We start from the raw sequence: 18,561 nt of genomic DNA, 5'->3' as shown, positions 1-18,561 counted from the left end.
GTGTGTCTGTCTGTCTAATGAAGGAGGAATAGACTAGTCTGTCTAACTATCTCTCTGCAGAGGAGCAGGAATCCAGTGTGTCTGTCAGTCTGTCTGTGTTTCTAACTATGTATCTACTATCTATGTATTTAATGCAGGAGGAGGAGGAGGAGGCTAGTGTGTCTGAGTATCTGTCTGTCTCACTAATGGAGCAGAAGGAGGAGGCTAGGGTGTCTGTCTGTCTATGTGTCTTTCTATTTATCTCCCTAATGGAGGACGACGAGAAGGCTACTGTGTCTGTGTATCTATGTATCTGTCTCATGGAGGAGGCTAGTGTGCCTGTCCATCTGTCTAAACAAGAGGAGGAGGAGGCTCCTGTGTCTATCGATCTGTGTGTGTATCTCTCACTCCCTCTCTCTACGTACGTAAACAGAGGCGGCGGCTAGTGTGTCTATCTGCGTGTATCTCTCGCACACTCTCTAATTCAGCAGGAAGAGGAGGCGGCTAGAGTGTCTGGCTATGTATCTCTCTGTCTGTCTGTCTGTCTATCTATCCATCTATCTAATGGGGAAGGAGGAGGAGGAGGTGGCTAGTGTTCCGTGTGTCTACCTGCGTATGTGTGTGTCTGTCTCTCTCTCTCTCTCAACAGGATGAGGAGGCTACTGTGTCTATCTGTGTGTGTCTCTCTCTCTCTCTCTCTCTCTCTCTAGTTATCTAAAAATGAGGAGGAGGCTAGTGTGTCTGTCTATCTGTGTGTATCTCTCGCTGTCTCTATCGAAACAGGAGGTGGAGGAGGCTAGTGTGTCTAATTGTCCGTGGGTTGATCATTTTGTCTATCTAATGAAGGAGGAGCCTTGCGTGTCTATCAATGAATCAAACGGAGGAGGGGTTAGTGTGTCTGTCTATAGGTCTGTCTATCTGTCTATCTCTGTGTGTGTATGTATCTGATAGATAGGAGGACAGACAGACAAACACACACTAGCGTCCTCCTCCTCCTCTATCAAATGGAGGAGAAGGCTACTGTGTCCGTGTATCTATGTATCTGTCTCTGTATGTCCCTAGTGGAGGAGGCTAGTGTGCCTGTCCACCTATCTAAAGGAGAAGCAGGAGGAGGGTAGTGTGTCTGTCTGTCTAATGCAGGAGGAATAGAGTAGTGTGTATAACTATCTCTCTGCAGAGGAGCAGGAATCCAGTGTGTCTGTCTGTCTGTCTGTGTTTAAAACTATGTATCTACTATCTATGTATTTAATGCAGGAGGAGGAGGAGGAGGGTAGTGTGTCTGAGAATCTGTCTGTCTCTGTAATGGAGCAGAAGGAGGAGGCTAGGGTGTCTGTCTGTCTATCTGTCTTTCTATTTATCTCCCTAATGGAGGAGGACGAGAAGGCTACTGTGTCTGTGTATCTATGTATCTGTCTCTGTATATCCCTAGTGAAGGAGACTAGTGTGCCTGTGCACCTATCTAATGGAGAAGCAGGAGGAGGGTAGTGTGTCTGTCTATATGTCTGTCTACCTACCTATCTCTGCCTGTGTATCTATCTGATAGAGGAGGAGGAGGCCACTAGTGTCTTTCTGTCTGTCTGTCCTCCTATCTATCAAATGGAGGAGGCGGCTAGCATGTCTACGTATCGGTGTGTGTTTCTATGTAATGGAGGAGGCGGCTAGCGTGCCTGTCCATCTGTCTAAACAAGAGGAGGAGGAGGCCCCTGTGTCTATCGATCTGTGTGTGTATCTCTCACTCCCTCTCTCTACGTATGTAAACAGAGGCGGCGGCTAGTGTGTCTATCTGCGTGTATCTCTCGCACACTCTCTTTCTATTTCAGCAGGAAGAGGAGGCGGCTAGAGTGTCTGGCTATGTATCTCTCTGTCTGTCTGTCTGTCTATCCATCTATCTAATGGGGAAGGAGGAGGAGGAGGTGGCTAGTGTTCCGTGTGTCTACCTGTGTGTGTGTGTGTCTCTCTCTCTCTCAACAGGATGAGGAGGCTACTGTGTCTATCTGTGTGTGTCTCTCTCTCTCTCTCTCTCTCTCTAGTTATCTAAAAATGAGGAGGAGGCTAGTGTGTCTGTCTATCTGTGTGTATCTCTCGCTGTCTGTATCGAAACAGGAGGTGGAGGAGGCTAGTGTGTCTAATTGTCCGTGTGTTGATCATTTTGTCTATCTAATGAAGGAGGAGCCTTGCGTGTCTATCAATGAATCAAACGGAGGAGGGGTTAGTGTGTCTGTCTATAGGTCTGTCTATCTGTCTATCTCTGTGTGTGTATGTATCTGATAGATAGGAGTACAGACAAACAAACACACACTAGCGTCCTCCTCCTCCTCTATCAAATGGAGAAGGCTACTGTGTCTGTGTATCTATGTATCTGTCTCTGTATATCCCTAGTGGAGGAGGCTACTGTGCCTGTCCACCTACGTAATGGAGAAGCAGGAGGAGGGTAGTGTGTTTGTCTATATGTCTGTCTACCTACCTATCTTTGCCTGTGTATCTATCTGATAGAGGAGGAGGAGGCCGCTAGTGTCTGTCTGTCTGTATGTCCTCCTATCTATCAAATGGAGGAGGCGGCTAGCGTGCCTGTCCATCTGTCTAAACAAGAGGAGGAGGAGGCTCCTGTGTCTATCGATCTGTGTGTGTATCTCTCACTCCCTCTCTCTACGTATGTAAACAGAGGCGGCGGCTAGTGTGTCTATCTGCGTGTATCTCTCGCACACTCTCTTTCTATTTCAGCAGGAAGAGGAGGCGGCTAGAGTGTCTGGCTATGTATCTCTCTGTCTGTCTGTCTGTCTATCCATCTATCTAATGGGGAAGGAGGAGGAGGAGGTGGCTAGTGTTCCGTGTGTCTACCTGTGTGTGTGTGTCTCTCTCTCTCTCTCTCTCTCTCAACAGGATGAGGAGGCTAGTGTGTCTATCTGTGTCTCTCTCTCTCTCTCTGTCTGTAGTTATCTAAAAATGAGGAGGAGGCTAGTGTGTCTGTCTGTCTGTGTGTATCTTTCGCTGTCTCTATCGAAACAGGAGGAGGAGGAGGCTAGTGTGTCTTTGTATCTCTGTGTGTGTTTCTTTCTGTATCTCAACAGGACGAAGAGGCGGCTAGTCTGTCTGTCTGTCTGTCCGTCTAATAGGGGATAAGGAGGACGCTAGTGTGGCTGTTTTTCGGTCTGTGTGTGTGTCTGTGTTTCTAATGGAGGAGGAGGAGGGGGCTAGTGTGTCTATATATCCGTCTACTGGGGGAGCACAGTGTCTGTCTGTCTTTCTATCTAATGGAGGAAGAAGAGGAGGCGGCTGGTGTGTCTGTCTAGCTAATCAAGCAGGCTAGTGTGTCTGTCTGTCTGTATCTATCTAATGGAGGAGGAGGAGGCTAGTGTGTCTATCCATCTATCTGTATATCTACGTATTTAATGGAGGAGGCTAGTGTGTCTAATTGTCCGTGTGTTGATCATTTTGTCTATCTAATGAAGGAGGAGCCTTGCGTGTCTATCAATGAATCAAACGGAGGAGGGGTTAGTGTGTCTGTCTATAGGTCTGTCTATCTATCTATCTCTGTGTGTGTATGTATCTGATAGATAGGAGGAGAGACAGACAAACACACACTAGCGTCCTCCTCCTCTATCAAATGGAGGAGAAGGCTACTGTGTCCGTGTATCTATGTATCTGTCTCTGTATGTCCCTAGTGGAAAGGCTAGTGTGCCTGTCCACCTATCTAATGGAGAAGCAGGAGGAGGGTAGTGTGTCTGTCTGTCTAATGAAGGAGGAATAGACTAGTCTGTCTAACTATCTCTCTGCAGAGGAGCAGGAATCCAGTGTGTCTGTCAGTCTGTCTGTGTTTCTAACTATGTATCTACTATCTATGTATTTAATGCAGGAGGAGGAGGAGGAGGCTAGTGTGTCTGAGTATCTGTCTGTCTCACTAATGGAGCAGAAGGAGGAGGCTAGGGTGTCTGTCTGTCTATGTGTCTTTCTATTTATCTCCCTAATGGAGGACGACGAGAAGGCTACTGTGTCTGTGTATCTATGTATCTGTCTCATGGAGGAGGCTAGTGTGCCTGTCCATCTGTCTAAACAAGAGGAGGAGGAGGCTCCTGTGTCTATCGATCTGTGTGTGTATCTCTCACTCCCTCTCTCTACGTACGTAAACAGAGGCGGCGGCTAGTGTGTCTATCTGCGTGTATCTCTCGCACACTCTCTAATTCAGCAGGAAGAGGAGGCGGCTAGAGTGTCTGGCTATGTATCTCTCTGTCTGTCTGTCTGTCTATCTATCCATCTATCTAATGGGGAAGGAGGAGGAGGAGGTGGCTAGTGTTCCGTGTGTCTACCTGCGTATGTGTGTGTCTGTCTCTCTCTCTCTCTCAACAGGATGAGGAGGCTACTGTGTCTATCTGTGTGTGTCTCTCTCTCTCTCTCTCTCTCTCTCTAGTTATCTAAAAATGAGGAGGAGGCTAGTGTGTCTGTCTATCTGTGTGTATCTCTCGCTGTCTCTATCGAAACAGGAGGTGGAGGAGGCTAGTGTGTCTAATTGTCCGTGGGTTGATCATTTTGTCTATCTAATGAAGGAGGAGCCTTGCGTGTCTATCAATGAATCAAACGGAGGAGGGGTTAGTGTGTCTGTCTATAGGTCTGTCTATCTGTCTATCTCTGTGTGTGTATGTATCTGATAGATAGGAGGACAGACAGACAAACACACACTAGCGTCCTCCTCCTCCTCTATCAAATGGAGGAGAAGGCTACTGTGTCCGTGTATCTATGTATCTGTCTCTGTATGTCCCTAGTGGAGGAGGCTAGTGTGCCTGTCCACCTATCTAAAGGAGAAGCAGGAGGAGGGTAGTGTGTCTGTCTGTCTAATGCAGGAGGAATAGAGTAGTGTGTATAACTATCTCTCTGCAGAGGAGCAGGAATCCAGTGTGTCTGTCTGTCTGTCTGTGTTTAAAACTATGTATCTACTATCTATGTATTTAATGCAGGAGGAGGAGGAGGAGGGTAGTGTGTCTGAGAATCTGTCTGTCTCTGTAATGGAGCAGAAGGAGGAGGCTAGGGTGTCTGTCTGTCTATCTGTCTTTCTATTTATCTCCCTAATGGAGGAGGACGAGAAGGCTACTGTGTCTGTGTATCTATGTATCTGTCTCTGTATATCCCTAGTGAAGGAGACTAGTGTGCCTGTGCACCTATCTAATGGAGAAGCAGGAGGAGGGTAGTGTGTCTGTCTATATGTCTGTCTACCTACCTATCTCTGCCTGTGTATCTATCTGATAGAGGAGGAGGAGGCCACTAGTGTCTTTCTGTCTGTCTGTCCTCCTATCTATCAAATGGAGGAGGCGGCTAGCATGTCTACGTATCGGTGTGTGTTTCTATGTAATGGAGGAGGCGGCTAGCGTGCCTGTCCATCTGTCTAAACAAGAGGAGGAGGAGGCCCCTGTGTCTATCGATCTGTGTGTGTATCTCTCACTCCCTCTCTCTACGTATGTAAACAGAGGCGGCGGCTAGTGTGTCTATCTGCGTGTATCTCTCGCACACTCTCTTTCTATTTCAGCAGGAAGAGGAGGCGGCTAGAGTGTCTGGCTATGTATCTCTCTGTCTGTCTGTCTATCCATCTATCTAATGGGGAAGGAGGAGGAGGAGGTGGCTAGTGTTCCGTGTGTCTACCTGTGTGTGTGTGTGTCTCTCTCTCTCTCAACAGGATGAGGAGGCTACTGTGTCTATCTGTGTGTGTCTCTCTCTCTCTCTCTCTCTCTCTAGTTATCTAAAAATGAGGAGGAGGCTAGTGTGTCTGTCTATCTGTGTGTATCTCTCGCTGTCTCTATCGAAACAGGAGGTGGAGGAGGCTAGTGTGTCTAATTGTCCGTGGGTTGATCATTTTGTCTATCTAATGAAGGAGGAGCCTTGCGTGTCTATCAATGAATCAAACGGAGGAGGGGTTAGTGTGTCTGTCTATAGGTCTGTCTATCTGTCTATCTCTGTGTGTGTATGTATCTGATAGATAGGAGGAGAGACAGACAAACACACACTAGAGTCCTCCTCCTCTATCAAATGGAGGAGAAGGCTATTGTGTCCGTGTATCTATGTATCTATCTCTGTCTATCCCTACTGGAGGAGGCTAGTGTGCCTGTCCACCTACCTAAAGGAGAAGCAGGAGGAGGGTAGTGTGTCTGTCTGTCTAATGAAGAAGGAATAGACTAGTCTGTCTAACTATCTCTCTGCAGAGGAGCAGGAATGCAGTGTGTCTGTCAGTCTGTCTGTGTTTCTAACTATGTATCTACTATCTATGTATTTAATGCAGGAGGAGGAGGCTAGTGTGTCTGAGTATCTGTCTGTCTCACTAATGGAGCAGAAGGAGGAGGCTAGGGTGTCTGTCTGTCTATGTGTCTTTCTATTTATCTCCCTAATGGAGGACGACGAGAAGGCTACTGTGTCTGTGTATCTATGTATCTGTCTCATGGAGGAGGCTAGTGTGCCTGTCCATCTGTCTAAACAAGAGGAGGAGGAGGCTCCTGTGTCTATCGATCTGTGTGTGTATCTCTCACTCCCTCTCTCTACGTACGTAAACAGAGGCGGCGGCTAGTGTGTCTCTCTGCGTGTATCTCTCGCACACTCTCTAATTCAGCAGGAAGAGGAGGCGGCTAGAGTGTCTGGCTATGTATCTCTCTGTCTGTCTGTCTGTCTATCCATCTATCTAATGGGGAAGGAGGAGGAGGAGGTGGCTAGTGTTCCGTGTGTCTACCTGTGTGTGTGTGTGTCTCTCTCTCTCTCTCTCTCAACAGGATGAGGAGGCTACTGTGTCTATCTGTGTGTGTCTCTCTCTCTCTCTCTCTCTCTCTAGTTATCTAAAAATGAGGAGGAGGCTAGTGTGTCTGTCTATCTGTGTGTATCTCTCGCTGTCTCTATCGAAACAGGAGGTGGAGGAGGCTAGTGTGTCTAATTGTCCGTGGGTTGATCATTTTGTCTATCTAATGAAGGAGGAGCCTTGCGTGTCTATCAATGAATCAAACGGAGGAGGGGTTAGTGTGTCTGTCTATAGGTCTGTCTATCTGTCTATCTCTGTGTGTGTATGTATCTGATAGATAGGAGGAGAGACAGACAAACACACACTAGAGTCCTCCTCCTCTATCAAATGGAGGAGAAGGCTATTGTGTCCGTGTATCTATGTATCTATCTCTGTCTATCCCTACTGGAGGAGGCTAGTGTGCCTGTCCACCTATCTAAAGGAGAAGCAGGAGGAGGGTAGTGTGTCTGTCTGTCTAATGAAGAAGGAATAGACTAGTCTGTCTAACTATCTCTCTGCAGAGGAGCAGGAATGCAGTGTGTCTGTCAGTCTGTCTGTGTTTCTAACTATGTATCTACTATCTATGTATTTAATGCAGGAGGAGGAGGCTAGTGTGTCTGAGTATCTGTCTGTCTCACTAATGGAGCAGAAGGAGGAGGCTAGGGTGTCTGTCTGTCTATGTGTCTTTCTATTTATCTCCCTAATGGAGGACGACGAGAAGGCTACTGTGTCTGTGTATCTATGTATCTGTCTCATGGAGGAGGCTAGTGTGCCTGTCCATCTGTCTAAACAAGAGGAGGAGGAGGCTCCTGTGTCTATCGATCTGTGTGTGTATCTCTCACTCCCTCTCTCTACGTACGTAAACAGAGGCGGCGGCTAGTGTGTCTCTCTGCGTGTATCTCTCGCACACTCTCTAATTCAGCAGGAAGAGGAGGCGGCTAGAGTGTCTGGCTATGTATCTCTCTGTCTGTCTGTCTGTCTGTCTATCCATCTATCTAATGGGGAAGGAGGAGGAGGAGGTGGCTAGTGTTCCGTGTGTCTACCTGTGTGTGTGTGTGTCTCTCTCTCTCTCAACAGGATGAGGAGGCTACTGTGTCTATCTGTGTGTGTCTCTCTCTCTCTCTCTCTCTCTCTAGTTATCTAAAAATGAGGAGGAGGCTAGTGTGTCTGTCTATCTGTGTGTATCTCTCGCTGTCTCTATCGAAACAGGAGGTGGAGGAGGCTAGTGTGTCTAATTGTCCGTGGGTTGATCATTTTGTCTATCTAATGAAGGAGGAGCCTTGCGTGTCTATCAATGAATCAAACGGAGGAGGGGTTAGTGTGTCTGTCTATAGGTCTGTCTATCTGTCTATCTCTGTGTGTGTATGTATCTGATAGATAGGAGGAGAGACAGACAAACACACACTAGAGTCCTCCTCCTCTATCAAATGGAGGAGAAGGCTATTGTGTCCGTGTATCTATGTATCTGTCTCTGTCTATCCCTACTGGAGGAGGCTAGTGTGCCTGTCCACCTACCTAAAGGAGAAGCAGGAGGAGGGTAGTGTGTCTGTCTGTCTAATGAAGAAGGAATAGACTAGTCTGTCTAACTATCTCTCTGCAGAGGAGCAGGAATGCAGTGTGTCTGTCAGTCTGTCTGTGTTTCTAACTATGTATCTACTATCTATGTATTTAATGCAGGAGGAGGAGGCTAGTGTGTCTGAGTATCTGTCTGTCTCACTAATGGAGCAGAAGGAGGAGGCTAGGGTGTCTGTCTGTCTATGTGTCTTTCTATTTATCTCCCTAATGGAGGACGACGAGAAGGCTACTGTGTCTGTGTATCTATGTATCTGTCTCATGGAGGAGGCTAGTGTGCCTGTCCATCTGTCTAAACAAGAGGAGGAGGAGGCTCCTGTGTCTATCGATCTGTGTGTGTATCTCTCACTCCCTCTCTCTACGTACGTAAACAGAGGCGGCGGCTAGTGTGTCTATCTGCGTGTATCTCTCGCACACTCTCTAATTCAGCAGGAAGAGGAGGCGGCTAGAGTGTCTGGCTATGTATCTCTCTGTCTGTCTGTCTGTCTATCTATCCATCTATCTAATGGGGAAGGAGGAGGAGGAGGTGGCTAGTGTTCCGTGTGTCTACCTGCGTATGTGTGTGTCTGTCTCTCTCTCTCTCTCAACAGGATGAGGAGGCTACTGTGTCTATCTGTGTGTGTCTCTCTCTCTCTCTCTCTCTCTCTCTAGTTATCTAAAAATGAGGAGGAGGCTAGTGTGTCTGTCTATCTGTGTGTATCTCTCGCTGTCTCTATCGAAACAGGAGGTGGAGGAGGCTAGTGTGTCTAATTGTCCGTGGGTTGATCATTTTGTCTATCTAATGAAGGAGGAGCCTTGCGTGTCTATCAATGAATCAAACGGAGGAGGGGTTAGTGTGTCTGTCTATAGGTCTGTCTATCTGTCTATCTCTGTGTGTGTATCTATCTGATAGAGAGGAGGGGAGACAGACAAACACACACTAGCGTCCTCCTCCTCTATCAAATGGAGGAGAAGGCTACTGTGTCCGTGTATCTATGTATCTGTCTCTGTATGTCCCTAGTGGAGGAGACTAGTGTGCCTGTCCACCTATCTAAAGGAGAAGCAGGAGGAGGGTAGTGTGTCTGTCTGTCTAATGCAGGAGGAATAGACTAGTGTGTCTAACTATCTCTCTGCAGAGGAGCAGGAATCCAGTGTGTCTGTCTGTCTGTCTGTGTTTCTAACTATGTATCTACTATCTATGTATTTAATGCAGGAGGAGGAGGAGGAGGCTAGTGTGTCTGAGTATCTGTCTGTCTCTGTAATGGAGCAGAAGGAGGAGGGTAGGGTGTCTGTCTGTCTATCTGTCTTTCTATTTATCTCCCTAATGGAGGAGGACGAGAAGGCTACTGTGTCTGTGTATCTATGTATCTGTCTCTGTATATCGCTAGTGGAGGAGACTAGTGTGCCTGTCCACCTATCTAATGGAGAAGCAGGAGGAGGGTAGTGTGTCTGTCTATATATCTGTCTACCTACCTATCTCTGCATGTGTATCTATCTGATAGAGGAGGAGGAGGCTGCTAGTGTCTGTCTGTCTGTCCTCCTATCTATCAAATGGAGGAGGCGGCTAGCATGTCTACGTATCGGTCTGTGTTTCTATATAATGGAGGAGGCGGCTAGCGTGCCTGTCCATCTGTCTAAACAAGAGGAGGAGGAGGCTCCTGTGTCTATCGATCTGTGTGTGTATCTCTCACTCCCTCTCTCTACGTATGTAAACAGAGGCGGCGGCTAGTGTGTCTATCTGCGTGTATCGCTCGCACACTCTCTAATTCAGCAGGAAGAGGAGGCGGCTAGAGTGTCTGGCTATGTATCTCTCTGTCTGTCTGTCTGTCTATCTATCCATCTATCTAATGGGGAAGGAGGAGGAGGAGGTGGCTAGTGTTCCGTGTGTCTACCTGTGTATGTGTGTGTCTCTCTCTCTCTCAACAGGATGAGGAGGCTACTGTGTCTATCTGTGTGTGTCTCTCTCTCTCTCTCTCTAGTTATCTAAAAATGAGGAGGAGGCTAGTGTGTCTGTCTATCTGTGTGTATCTCTCGCTGTCTGTATCGAAACAGGAGGTGGAGGAGGCTAGTGTGTCTAATTGTCCGTGTGTTGATCATTTTGTCTATCTAATGAAGGAGGAGCCTTGCGTGTCTATCAATGAATCAAACGGAGGAGGGGTTAGTGTGTCTGTCTATAGGTCTGTCTATCTGTCTATCTCTGTGTGTGTATGTATCTGATAGATAGGAGTACAGACAAACAAACACACACTAGCGTCCTCCTCCTCCTCTATCAAATGGAGAAGGCTACTGTGTCTGTGTATCTATGTATCTGTCTCTGTATATCCCTAGTGGAGGAGGCTACTGTGCCTGTCCACCTACGTAATGGAGAAGCAGGAGGAGGGTAGTGTGTTTGTCTATATGTCTGTCTACCTACCTATCTTTGCCTGTGTATCTATCTGATAGAGGAGGAGGAGGCCGCTAGTGTCTGTCTGTCTGTATGTCCTCCTATCTATCAAATGGAGGAGGCGGCTAGCGTGCCTGTCCATCTGTCTAAACAAGAGGAGGAGGAGGCTCCTGTGTCTATCGATCTGTGTGTGTATCTCTCACTCCCTCTCTCTACGTATGTAAACAGAGGCGGCGGCTAGTGTGTCTATCTGCGTGTATCTCTCGCACACTCTCTTTCTATTTCAGCAGGAAGAGGAGGCGGCTAGAGTGTCTGGCTATGTATCTCTCTGTCTGTCTGTCTGTCTATCCATCTATCTAATGGGGAAGGAGGAGGAGGAGGTGGCTAGTGTTCCGTGTGTCTACCTGTGTGTGTGTGTCTCTCTCTCTCTCTCTCTCTCTCAACAGGATGAGGAGGCTAGTGTGTCTATCTGTGTCTCTCTCTCTCTCTCTGTCTGTAGTTATCTAAAAATGAGGAGGAGGCTAGTGTGTCTGTCTGTCTGTGTGTATCTTTCGCTGTCTCTATCGAAACAGGAGGAGGAGGAGGCTAGTGTGTCTTTGTATCTCTGTGTGTGTTTCTTTCTGTATCTCAACAGGACGAAGAGGCGGCTAGTCTGTCTGTCTGTCTGTCCGTCTAATAGGGGATAAGGAGGACGCTAGTGTGGCTGTTTTTCGGTCTGTGTGTGTGTCTGTGTTTCTAATGGAGGAGGAGGAGGGGGCTAGTGTGTCTATATATCCGTCTACTGGGGGAGCACAGTGTCTGTCTGTCTTTCTATCTAATGGAGGAAGAAGAGGAGGCGGCTGGTGTGTCTGTCTAGCTAATCAAGCAGGCTAGTGTGTCTGTCTGTCTGTATCTATCTAATGGAGGAGGAGGAGGCTAGTGTGTCTATCCATCTATCTGTATATCTACGTATTTAATGGAGGAGGCTAGTGTGTCTAATTGTCCGTGTGTTGATCATTTTGTCTATCTAATGAAGGAGGAGCCTTGCGTGTCTATCAATGAATCAAACGGAGGAGGGGTTAGTGTGTCTGTCTATAGGTCTGTCTATCTATCTATCTCTGTGTGTGTATGTATCTGATAGATAGGAGGAGAGACAGACAAACACACACTAGCGTCCTCCTCCTCTATCAAATGGAGGAGAAGGCTACTGTGTCCGTGTATCTATGTATCTGTCTCTGTATGTCCCTAGTGGAAAGGCTAGTGTGCCTGTCCACCTATCTAATGGAGAAGCAGGAGGAGGGTAGTGTGTCTGTCTGTCTAATGAAGGAGGAATAGACTAGTCTGTCTAACTATCTCTCTGCAGAGGAGCAGGAATCCAGTGTGTCTGTCAGTCTGTCTGTGTTTCTAACTATGTATCTACTATCTATGTATTTAATGCAGGAGGAGGAGGAGGAGGCTAGTGTGTCTGAGTATCTGTCTGTCTCCCTAATGGAGCAGGAGGAGGCTAGGGTGTCTGTCTGTCTATGCGTCTTTCTATTTATCTCCCTAATGGAGTATGACGAGAAGGCTACTGTGTCTGTGTATCTATGTATCTGTCTCATGGAGGAGGCTAGTGTGCCTGTCCATCTGTCTAAACAAGAGGAGGAGGAGGCTCCTGTGTCTATCGATCTGTGTGTGTATCTCTCACTCCCTCTCTCTACGTATGTAAACAGAGGCGGCGGCTAGTGTGTCTATCTGCGTGTATCTCTCGCACACTCTCTAATTCAGCAGGAAGAGGAGGCGGCAAGAGTGTCTGGCTATGTATCTCTCTGTCTGTCTGTCTGTCTATCTATCCATCTATCTAATGGGGAAGGAGGAGGAGGAGGTGGCTAGTGTTCCGTGTGTCTACCTGTGTGTGTGTGTGTCTCTCTCTCTCTCTCAACTGGATGAGGAGGCTAGTGTGTCTATCTGTGTGTGTCTCTCTCTCTCTCTATATATATCTAGTTATCTAAAAATGAGGAGGAGGCTAGTGTGTTTGTCTGTCTGTGTGTATCTCTCGCTGTCTCTATCGAAACAGGAGGTGGAGGAGGCTAGTGTGTCTTTGTATCTCTGTGTGTGTTTCTTTCTGTATCTCAACAGGACGAAGAGGCGCCTAGTTTGTCTGTCTGTCTGTCTGTCCGTCTAATAGGGGATAAGGAGGACGCTAGTGTGGCTGTTTCTCGGTCTGTGTGTGTGTCTGTGTTTCTAATGGAGGAGGAGGAGGGGGCTAGTGTGTCCATATATCTCCCTATGTAGAGGAAGAGGAGGGAAGTGTGTCTGTCTATCTCTGTATCTAATGGAGGAGAAGGAAGAGGGTAGTGTGTCTATATATCCGTCTACTGGGGGAGCACAGTGTCTGTCTGTCTTTCTATCTAATGGAGGAAGAAGAGGAGGCGGCTGGTGTGTCTGTCTAGCTAATTAAGCAGGCTAGTGTGTCTGTCTGTCTGTATCTATCTAATGGAGGAGGAGGAGGCTAGTGTGTCTATCCATCTATCTGTATATCTACGTATTTAATGGAGGAGGCTAGTGTGTCTTAGTGTCCGTGTGTTGATCATTTTGTCTATCTAATGAAGGTGGAGGGGTAGTGTGTCTGTCTACCTCTCTATCTGTGTGTATCTATGTGATAGAGGAGGAGGAGGACGCTAGTGGTTGTCTGTCTGTCTTCCTATCTATCAAATGGAGGAGGAGGCTAGTGTGCCTGTCCATCTGTGTAAAGAAGAGGAGGAGGCTCCTGTGTCTATCGATCTGTGTGTGTCTCTCTCACTCTCTCTACGTATCTAAACACACGCGGCGGCTAGTGTTTCTATCTGTATGTATCTCTCGCACACTCTAAGTAGGAAGAGGAGGCGGTTAGAGTGTCTGGTATGTATGTGTGTGTATAACTATTTGTGTGTCTATGTAAATAGGAAGGAACAGGATGATATTGTGCCTGTCTATCCATCTATCTATCATGTCTGTCTATGTGTGTATCTATGTAATGGAGAAGGAGGAGGAGGCGGTTGCTAGTGTTCCGTGTATCTACCTGTGTGTCTCTCTCTCTCTCTCTCTCAACAGGATGAGGAGGCGAGTGTGTCTATCTGTGTGTGTCTCTCTCTCTCTCTCTCGTTATGTAAAAATGAGAAGGAGGCTAGTGTTTCCTTGTATCTATGTGTGTGTTTTTGTCTGTATCTGAACAGGACGAAGAGGTGGCTAGTCTGCCTGTCTGTCTGTCTAATAGAGGAGAAGGGAGACGGTAGTGTGGCTGTTGCTTGGTGTATGTGTCTATCTGTCTTTCTAATGGAGGAGGAGGGCTAGTGTGTCCATCTCTCTCCGTATGTAGAGGAAGAGGAGGCAAGTGTGTCTGTCTATGTATGTGTCTGTCTGTTTTATGGAGGAGAAGAGGCTAGTGTGTCTATATATCTAATCGCAGATGCTAGTGTTTGTCTGTCTATGTATGTATGTAGTTTTGTATCTAATGGTGGAGGAGGAGGCAGCTAGTGTGTATATAATGTTTTTTTATGTGTCTTATCTCTATGAAATGGAGGAGGAGGATAGTGTGTCTGTCTAATGAAAGAGGCTAGTGTGTCTATTTGTGTGTCCATGTAATGGAGGACCAGGATGGTTTTGTGTCTGTGTCTCTTTATCTATGTAATGGAGGAGAAAGCTAGTGTGTGTATGTTTAGGAAGAGGGGCTAGTGTGTTTGCCTATATGTCTATGTGTCTATCTGTATCTAATAGTGGAGGAGGAGGCTAGTTTGTTTATCTGTCTTGTAGTCTTTCTATTTGAGAAGGTGGAGGAGGCTTGGGTGTTTATCTGTCTATCTAATGGAGGAGAAGCTGGACGCAGGTATGTCTGTTTGTCTATCTGGCTATGTATCTATATGTAGGAGGAGGCTCGTGTGTCTATGTATCAATCTATCTAATCAAGGAGGAAGAGGAAGCTAGTTTGTGTCTATCTAATTGTCTGTCTATGTAATGGAGGAGTTTGAGGCTAGTGTGTCTGTGTTTTCAATTGAGGAGGCGGCGGCTAGTTTCTCTCTTTCTGTCTCTGTGTCTTAAATAAGGGCCTTGTACCAGTAAGAGTGCTATTACCATAGATAACTTTTTATCTCATAATACTCACCTTCATGGCTGGGCAAGCATATGTTTTTCACAGCTCTGCCCTCCACATCTTCCTGTGAATTGCCCTCCCCTTCTTTGAAGTCCCACCCCTCTCTCCATACCTCAGGATAGCATATAAGCCTCAACCTTCTGACTGCCTGTAGTCTCATTTTTGCAAGGATCTTGAATGTACGAAATTAAATTTTTCTCCTGTTAATTCATCCTATGTCAATTTAACTATTAGACTGAACCAAAGAAGCTAGAAGGGAATGGAGAAGTTTTCCACCCTCCCAATATACATATGCATGCACATCCCAGAGTACAGCCAAACTATAAAAGAAAGATTTGTAAATTGTGAAGAGCAGGAATACATTTCTTGAGTTGACTTAAGTTGAACACTGACCTTGAATCCCCATTCTACGGGTCTCAGATCCTAAATTGCTACAGAGACAACTATAAGATGTGTATATATCCAAATGTGTATTAAACATGGTCCACAAGTGAATAAATGTTAGTGTATGTACCTGTTCTTGAGAATAAAATGTAAATTTTTTGAAACCAGAAGAAGTGTATTTTTCATAATGTTTGCAAACTATATACTGGAATCATTTTGTGTTTTTGATTTTCTTTTAATGCTTTCAAAATTAAACCAATTTCTTAATCAATTCATTTGATTATATTTCAATTTATCTGTAATGAACATTCATCTTTGACTTTACATTCCTGAGGTTTTGGGGTGTTTAGTAGCCATGTATTTAAACAAATGCTTTTAAATACTCGAAATATTTGTGATTTTAAATAGGAAATTTTAAAGTCTGAATAACTGTCACCTATAATATGTATACTTCTGAATCAGAATGTTACTTACAGCTCAGCAAAATTCTTCCAGTCATCTTCACTGATGGATGGCCTTGTGTGACTGAGTGCTGTCATTAAATGTGCCTGATGAATAGCTAGACTGGTTCTCAGTGGTGCTGGTTGGGTAGGGGCATCATCCTCCTTAAATAAAAGGAGAAAAAGTTAACTTCGAGATACAACGAAAAACGGAATCCAAGTGACATTTCTTGTCTGTTTTTTTTTTTTTAGGAGACTGCTCATTTATACATTGATTTCTCATAAGATTAATAAAAATTGTTAGCACATAACCATTTAAATGATCAATATTTTCAGTCCCTTGTTTATAAATATAGCTCATTTAGAAATAAAATAATACATATCGAAGAGAAAAACAACTTAAAAAAAAAAAAAGGAAAGCAGGTTTTAAAAAATTTTACAAGTGTAACGAGGAGGGAAAAGCCATACTCCACTTTGGCTCCGGTATCTGCCTTTGATAATACTGATCTCTGCCCTCAGTTGATCTCTTTGTTCCTGGGTGAGTTCTTGATAACCCTCTTGTGAAGCTGCTCTGAACACTGGTGGTCGTGAGGACAACTGATCTTTCCCATGATCTCCAGGAAAATCCTGAGTCATGGAACTTGGTGCTGACAGGCATTGCGAGCTCTGCAGGGTTAAGTATAATAATGAGAGGAGGAAGGGAGGGGAAAAGAGCAGGAGAGAAAAAAATTATGTATCAAAGATAAAATTAGAAACAAAAGTTACAGTATCTTGACATGGGTAAGCTTACATTTTAATTAACTGAAATTAAGCAAGTTTAAAATATGTTCACATTCCATAAAGGTTCATCTATATCTATATTGTTGAACAACCATAGAGTGAAAACTGCCATAATGCAAGGTTTGTTAAAGTTTTGCTATTAAACCCACCACAATAATGCCCTAGTGAGAGGTCCCAAATGAGTCTTATTCTCAGTTTTCAGGAAACAGTTATACTAAAGTTTGGGACACTTCTATATATAAAGTATGAAATAGAAAACAAAGACTGGAATTAAATAGCTTACTATTCTTGAGAATAAAAATGGGTTAGTTTTATTTTTTTAAACCTATATATATATATTTTTATATTTTCTAAATAAAGGAAATTTACCAAAATATAACTAAATATATGTAAAAATGTTATGTTTACCAATAAAGCAACAGTGAACCACTGTTAAATTTTTTGAGATGTGTTGAATGCTATTTTAACTTAGAAAAATAATGATATCGCCCACATTTAATCTGAACATTTTCCTTGTTGAAACATCACTACTAACATTTTCACTGTGCTTACACTTTCCACTAGCAGTATTACAAATAGGTAACATTTTTTTGTCAAAATTTGTACCAAATTTATCATTATACTCAACTGTTTTACAATAACAGAATTTGAGTCTGACATAAAATGGATCTGCTACTAAAGATGCTTTAAAACCACTAATGAAAGGAGATAAACCTGAAAGAAAGCAAAGGGGAATCACAAGCACTGGATTTTTGGCGCCCCCGTGCTGCCAGCTCTCACATTTCTTAACAGGGAATGAAAATGACTAATTAGTGTAAGAAAAGACTATTTTACTAAAGAACCAACCAAGCAGAAAGATTACGTGGGGCTGGTTAGGATAGAAATTATACCCACATACGGCTTTCTATTTCAGAAGTGTACAATGACGTGTTACACAAGGTACCAAATCAGACGAGGTTCCATTTCCAAGTTCTGATTCATAAGAGCTTCCAAAGTAGAGCCGGTACACGTTGAATTTTGATTCATCTGGCAGCATCTCAGACACCTCTAGAGAAACAAGGGACTGCTCTAGGCCACTTTCTCCATCTCCAGCTGAATCGTCAGAGCCACTGCTATGGTTAATAAAAACCATTGAAGATAGACTTAGGTCACTATCAGAGCTGGAACCTCCATCCTAAAACACACAAAAGGACAACCAGTTGTAAAGCTCTACAGAAGCCATAACTCAGCAACAGACCACGCAGACAGCATCCCAATAGACCAGTACAAGGAAGCTTGAGGCATTTTTCACAAAAGCTCGTATCGATTCAATAATGGTTCTGAAGCACATCATAAAATTTTAATTATTAAAATAAGGAAAGGCAAGATGAATGTGTAGATAATTTGCCAACCATCTTCCCCAAAGTAACAAACTGAGGACTCAGACCTCTGGATTTTATTTTCATGTCTCTGTCTTCTAATTCTTACTTTTCTACTCTGAAATAATATAGTACTCCATAACATGGTTGATTTAACATTATAATGTGCTTTACAAATAAACACATTTTCTGCTAATGAACAGGGGAGAAAAAACTCCAATGGCTTGCCAAAACAAATAGCAAAAATTCGGCAGTATCTGAATTTAGCCCCTGCAACAGTCTCCAAAAAATTGTAGGGGAGAAGAGTATACAGGAAAAAGACTTCCTAGAAAATAATGATAAAGTCCACAATGTAGCAGAGTTCAAATTATTTGCTGCAAAAATTAAAATATTATCCTTAGAGGAAAGGCTGATTCTAGGGCTGGAGTACAGACACAGTACAAGATAAACTGAGAACATCTAGCTGAATAGGGAAGTAAGTAACTGATCAAAGAATGACAAGGCCATACCAAAAGGGCACAGAAGCCATCTTAAAATTGGCTCCTATTGGCCAGATCTGGAACACTTTTAGCTTCAAAATAACTTTGCTGATTGAAAAAAAATTAAAGTACAAACAAATTTAAAACCTCAATATAATTCATGATACCCCAATTTAAATAATACCCTTCCACAAGCCAGCGTATTTTGCCAATAGTATGGTGATGTTAAAGAAACACGACACCAAACTCTTCATGTAATTAATTACAAATTCTCTGCAAAACCAATATTCCAACTGTAGTACATTCAACTTAAGGTGAATTTCTATACAGTTTTATGAACATTGTCTAAAAAAAATTTTTTTTAAGGGTGAAATT

At 44.4% G+C, this 18,561-nt stretch overlaps 1 protein-coding gene across 5 annotated transcripts in view; it reads right to left on the bottom strand.

Moving 5' to 3' along the window:
- PEX1 (peroxisomal biogenesis factor 1) overlaps nucleotides 1-18,561 on the bottom strand; it is a 334,741-nt gene that overhangs the window by 276,083 nt on the left and 40,097 nt on the right. For all 5 annotated transcript variants that reach the window (XM_064487572.1, XM_031454885.2, XM_064487573.1 and 2 more), the window contains 3 exons: nucleotides 17,293-17,523; nucleotides 16,038-16,235; nucleotides 15,604-15,734 (listed from right to left, as the gene is read on the bottom strand). In XM_064487572.1, the coding sequence (XP_064343642.1) occupies nucleotides 15,604-15,734; nucleotides 16,038-16,235; nucleotides 17,293-17,523 (560 nt within the window). The remainder of the gene's footprint in view (nucleotides 1-15,603; nucleotides 15,735-16,037; nucleotides 16,236-17,292; nucleotides 17,524-18,561) is intronic.

Source organism: Camelus dromedarius, chromosome 7, assembly GCF_036321535.1.
Source record: "Camelus dromedarius isolate mCamDro1 chromosome 7, mCamDro1.pat, whole genome shotgun sequence".
Taxonomy (NCBI): domain Eukaryota; kingdom Metazoa; phylum Chordata; class Mammalia; order Artiodactyla; family Camelidae; genus Camelus; species Camelus dromedarius.
This window is presented reverse-complemented; position numbering and strand designations above follow the sequence as displayed.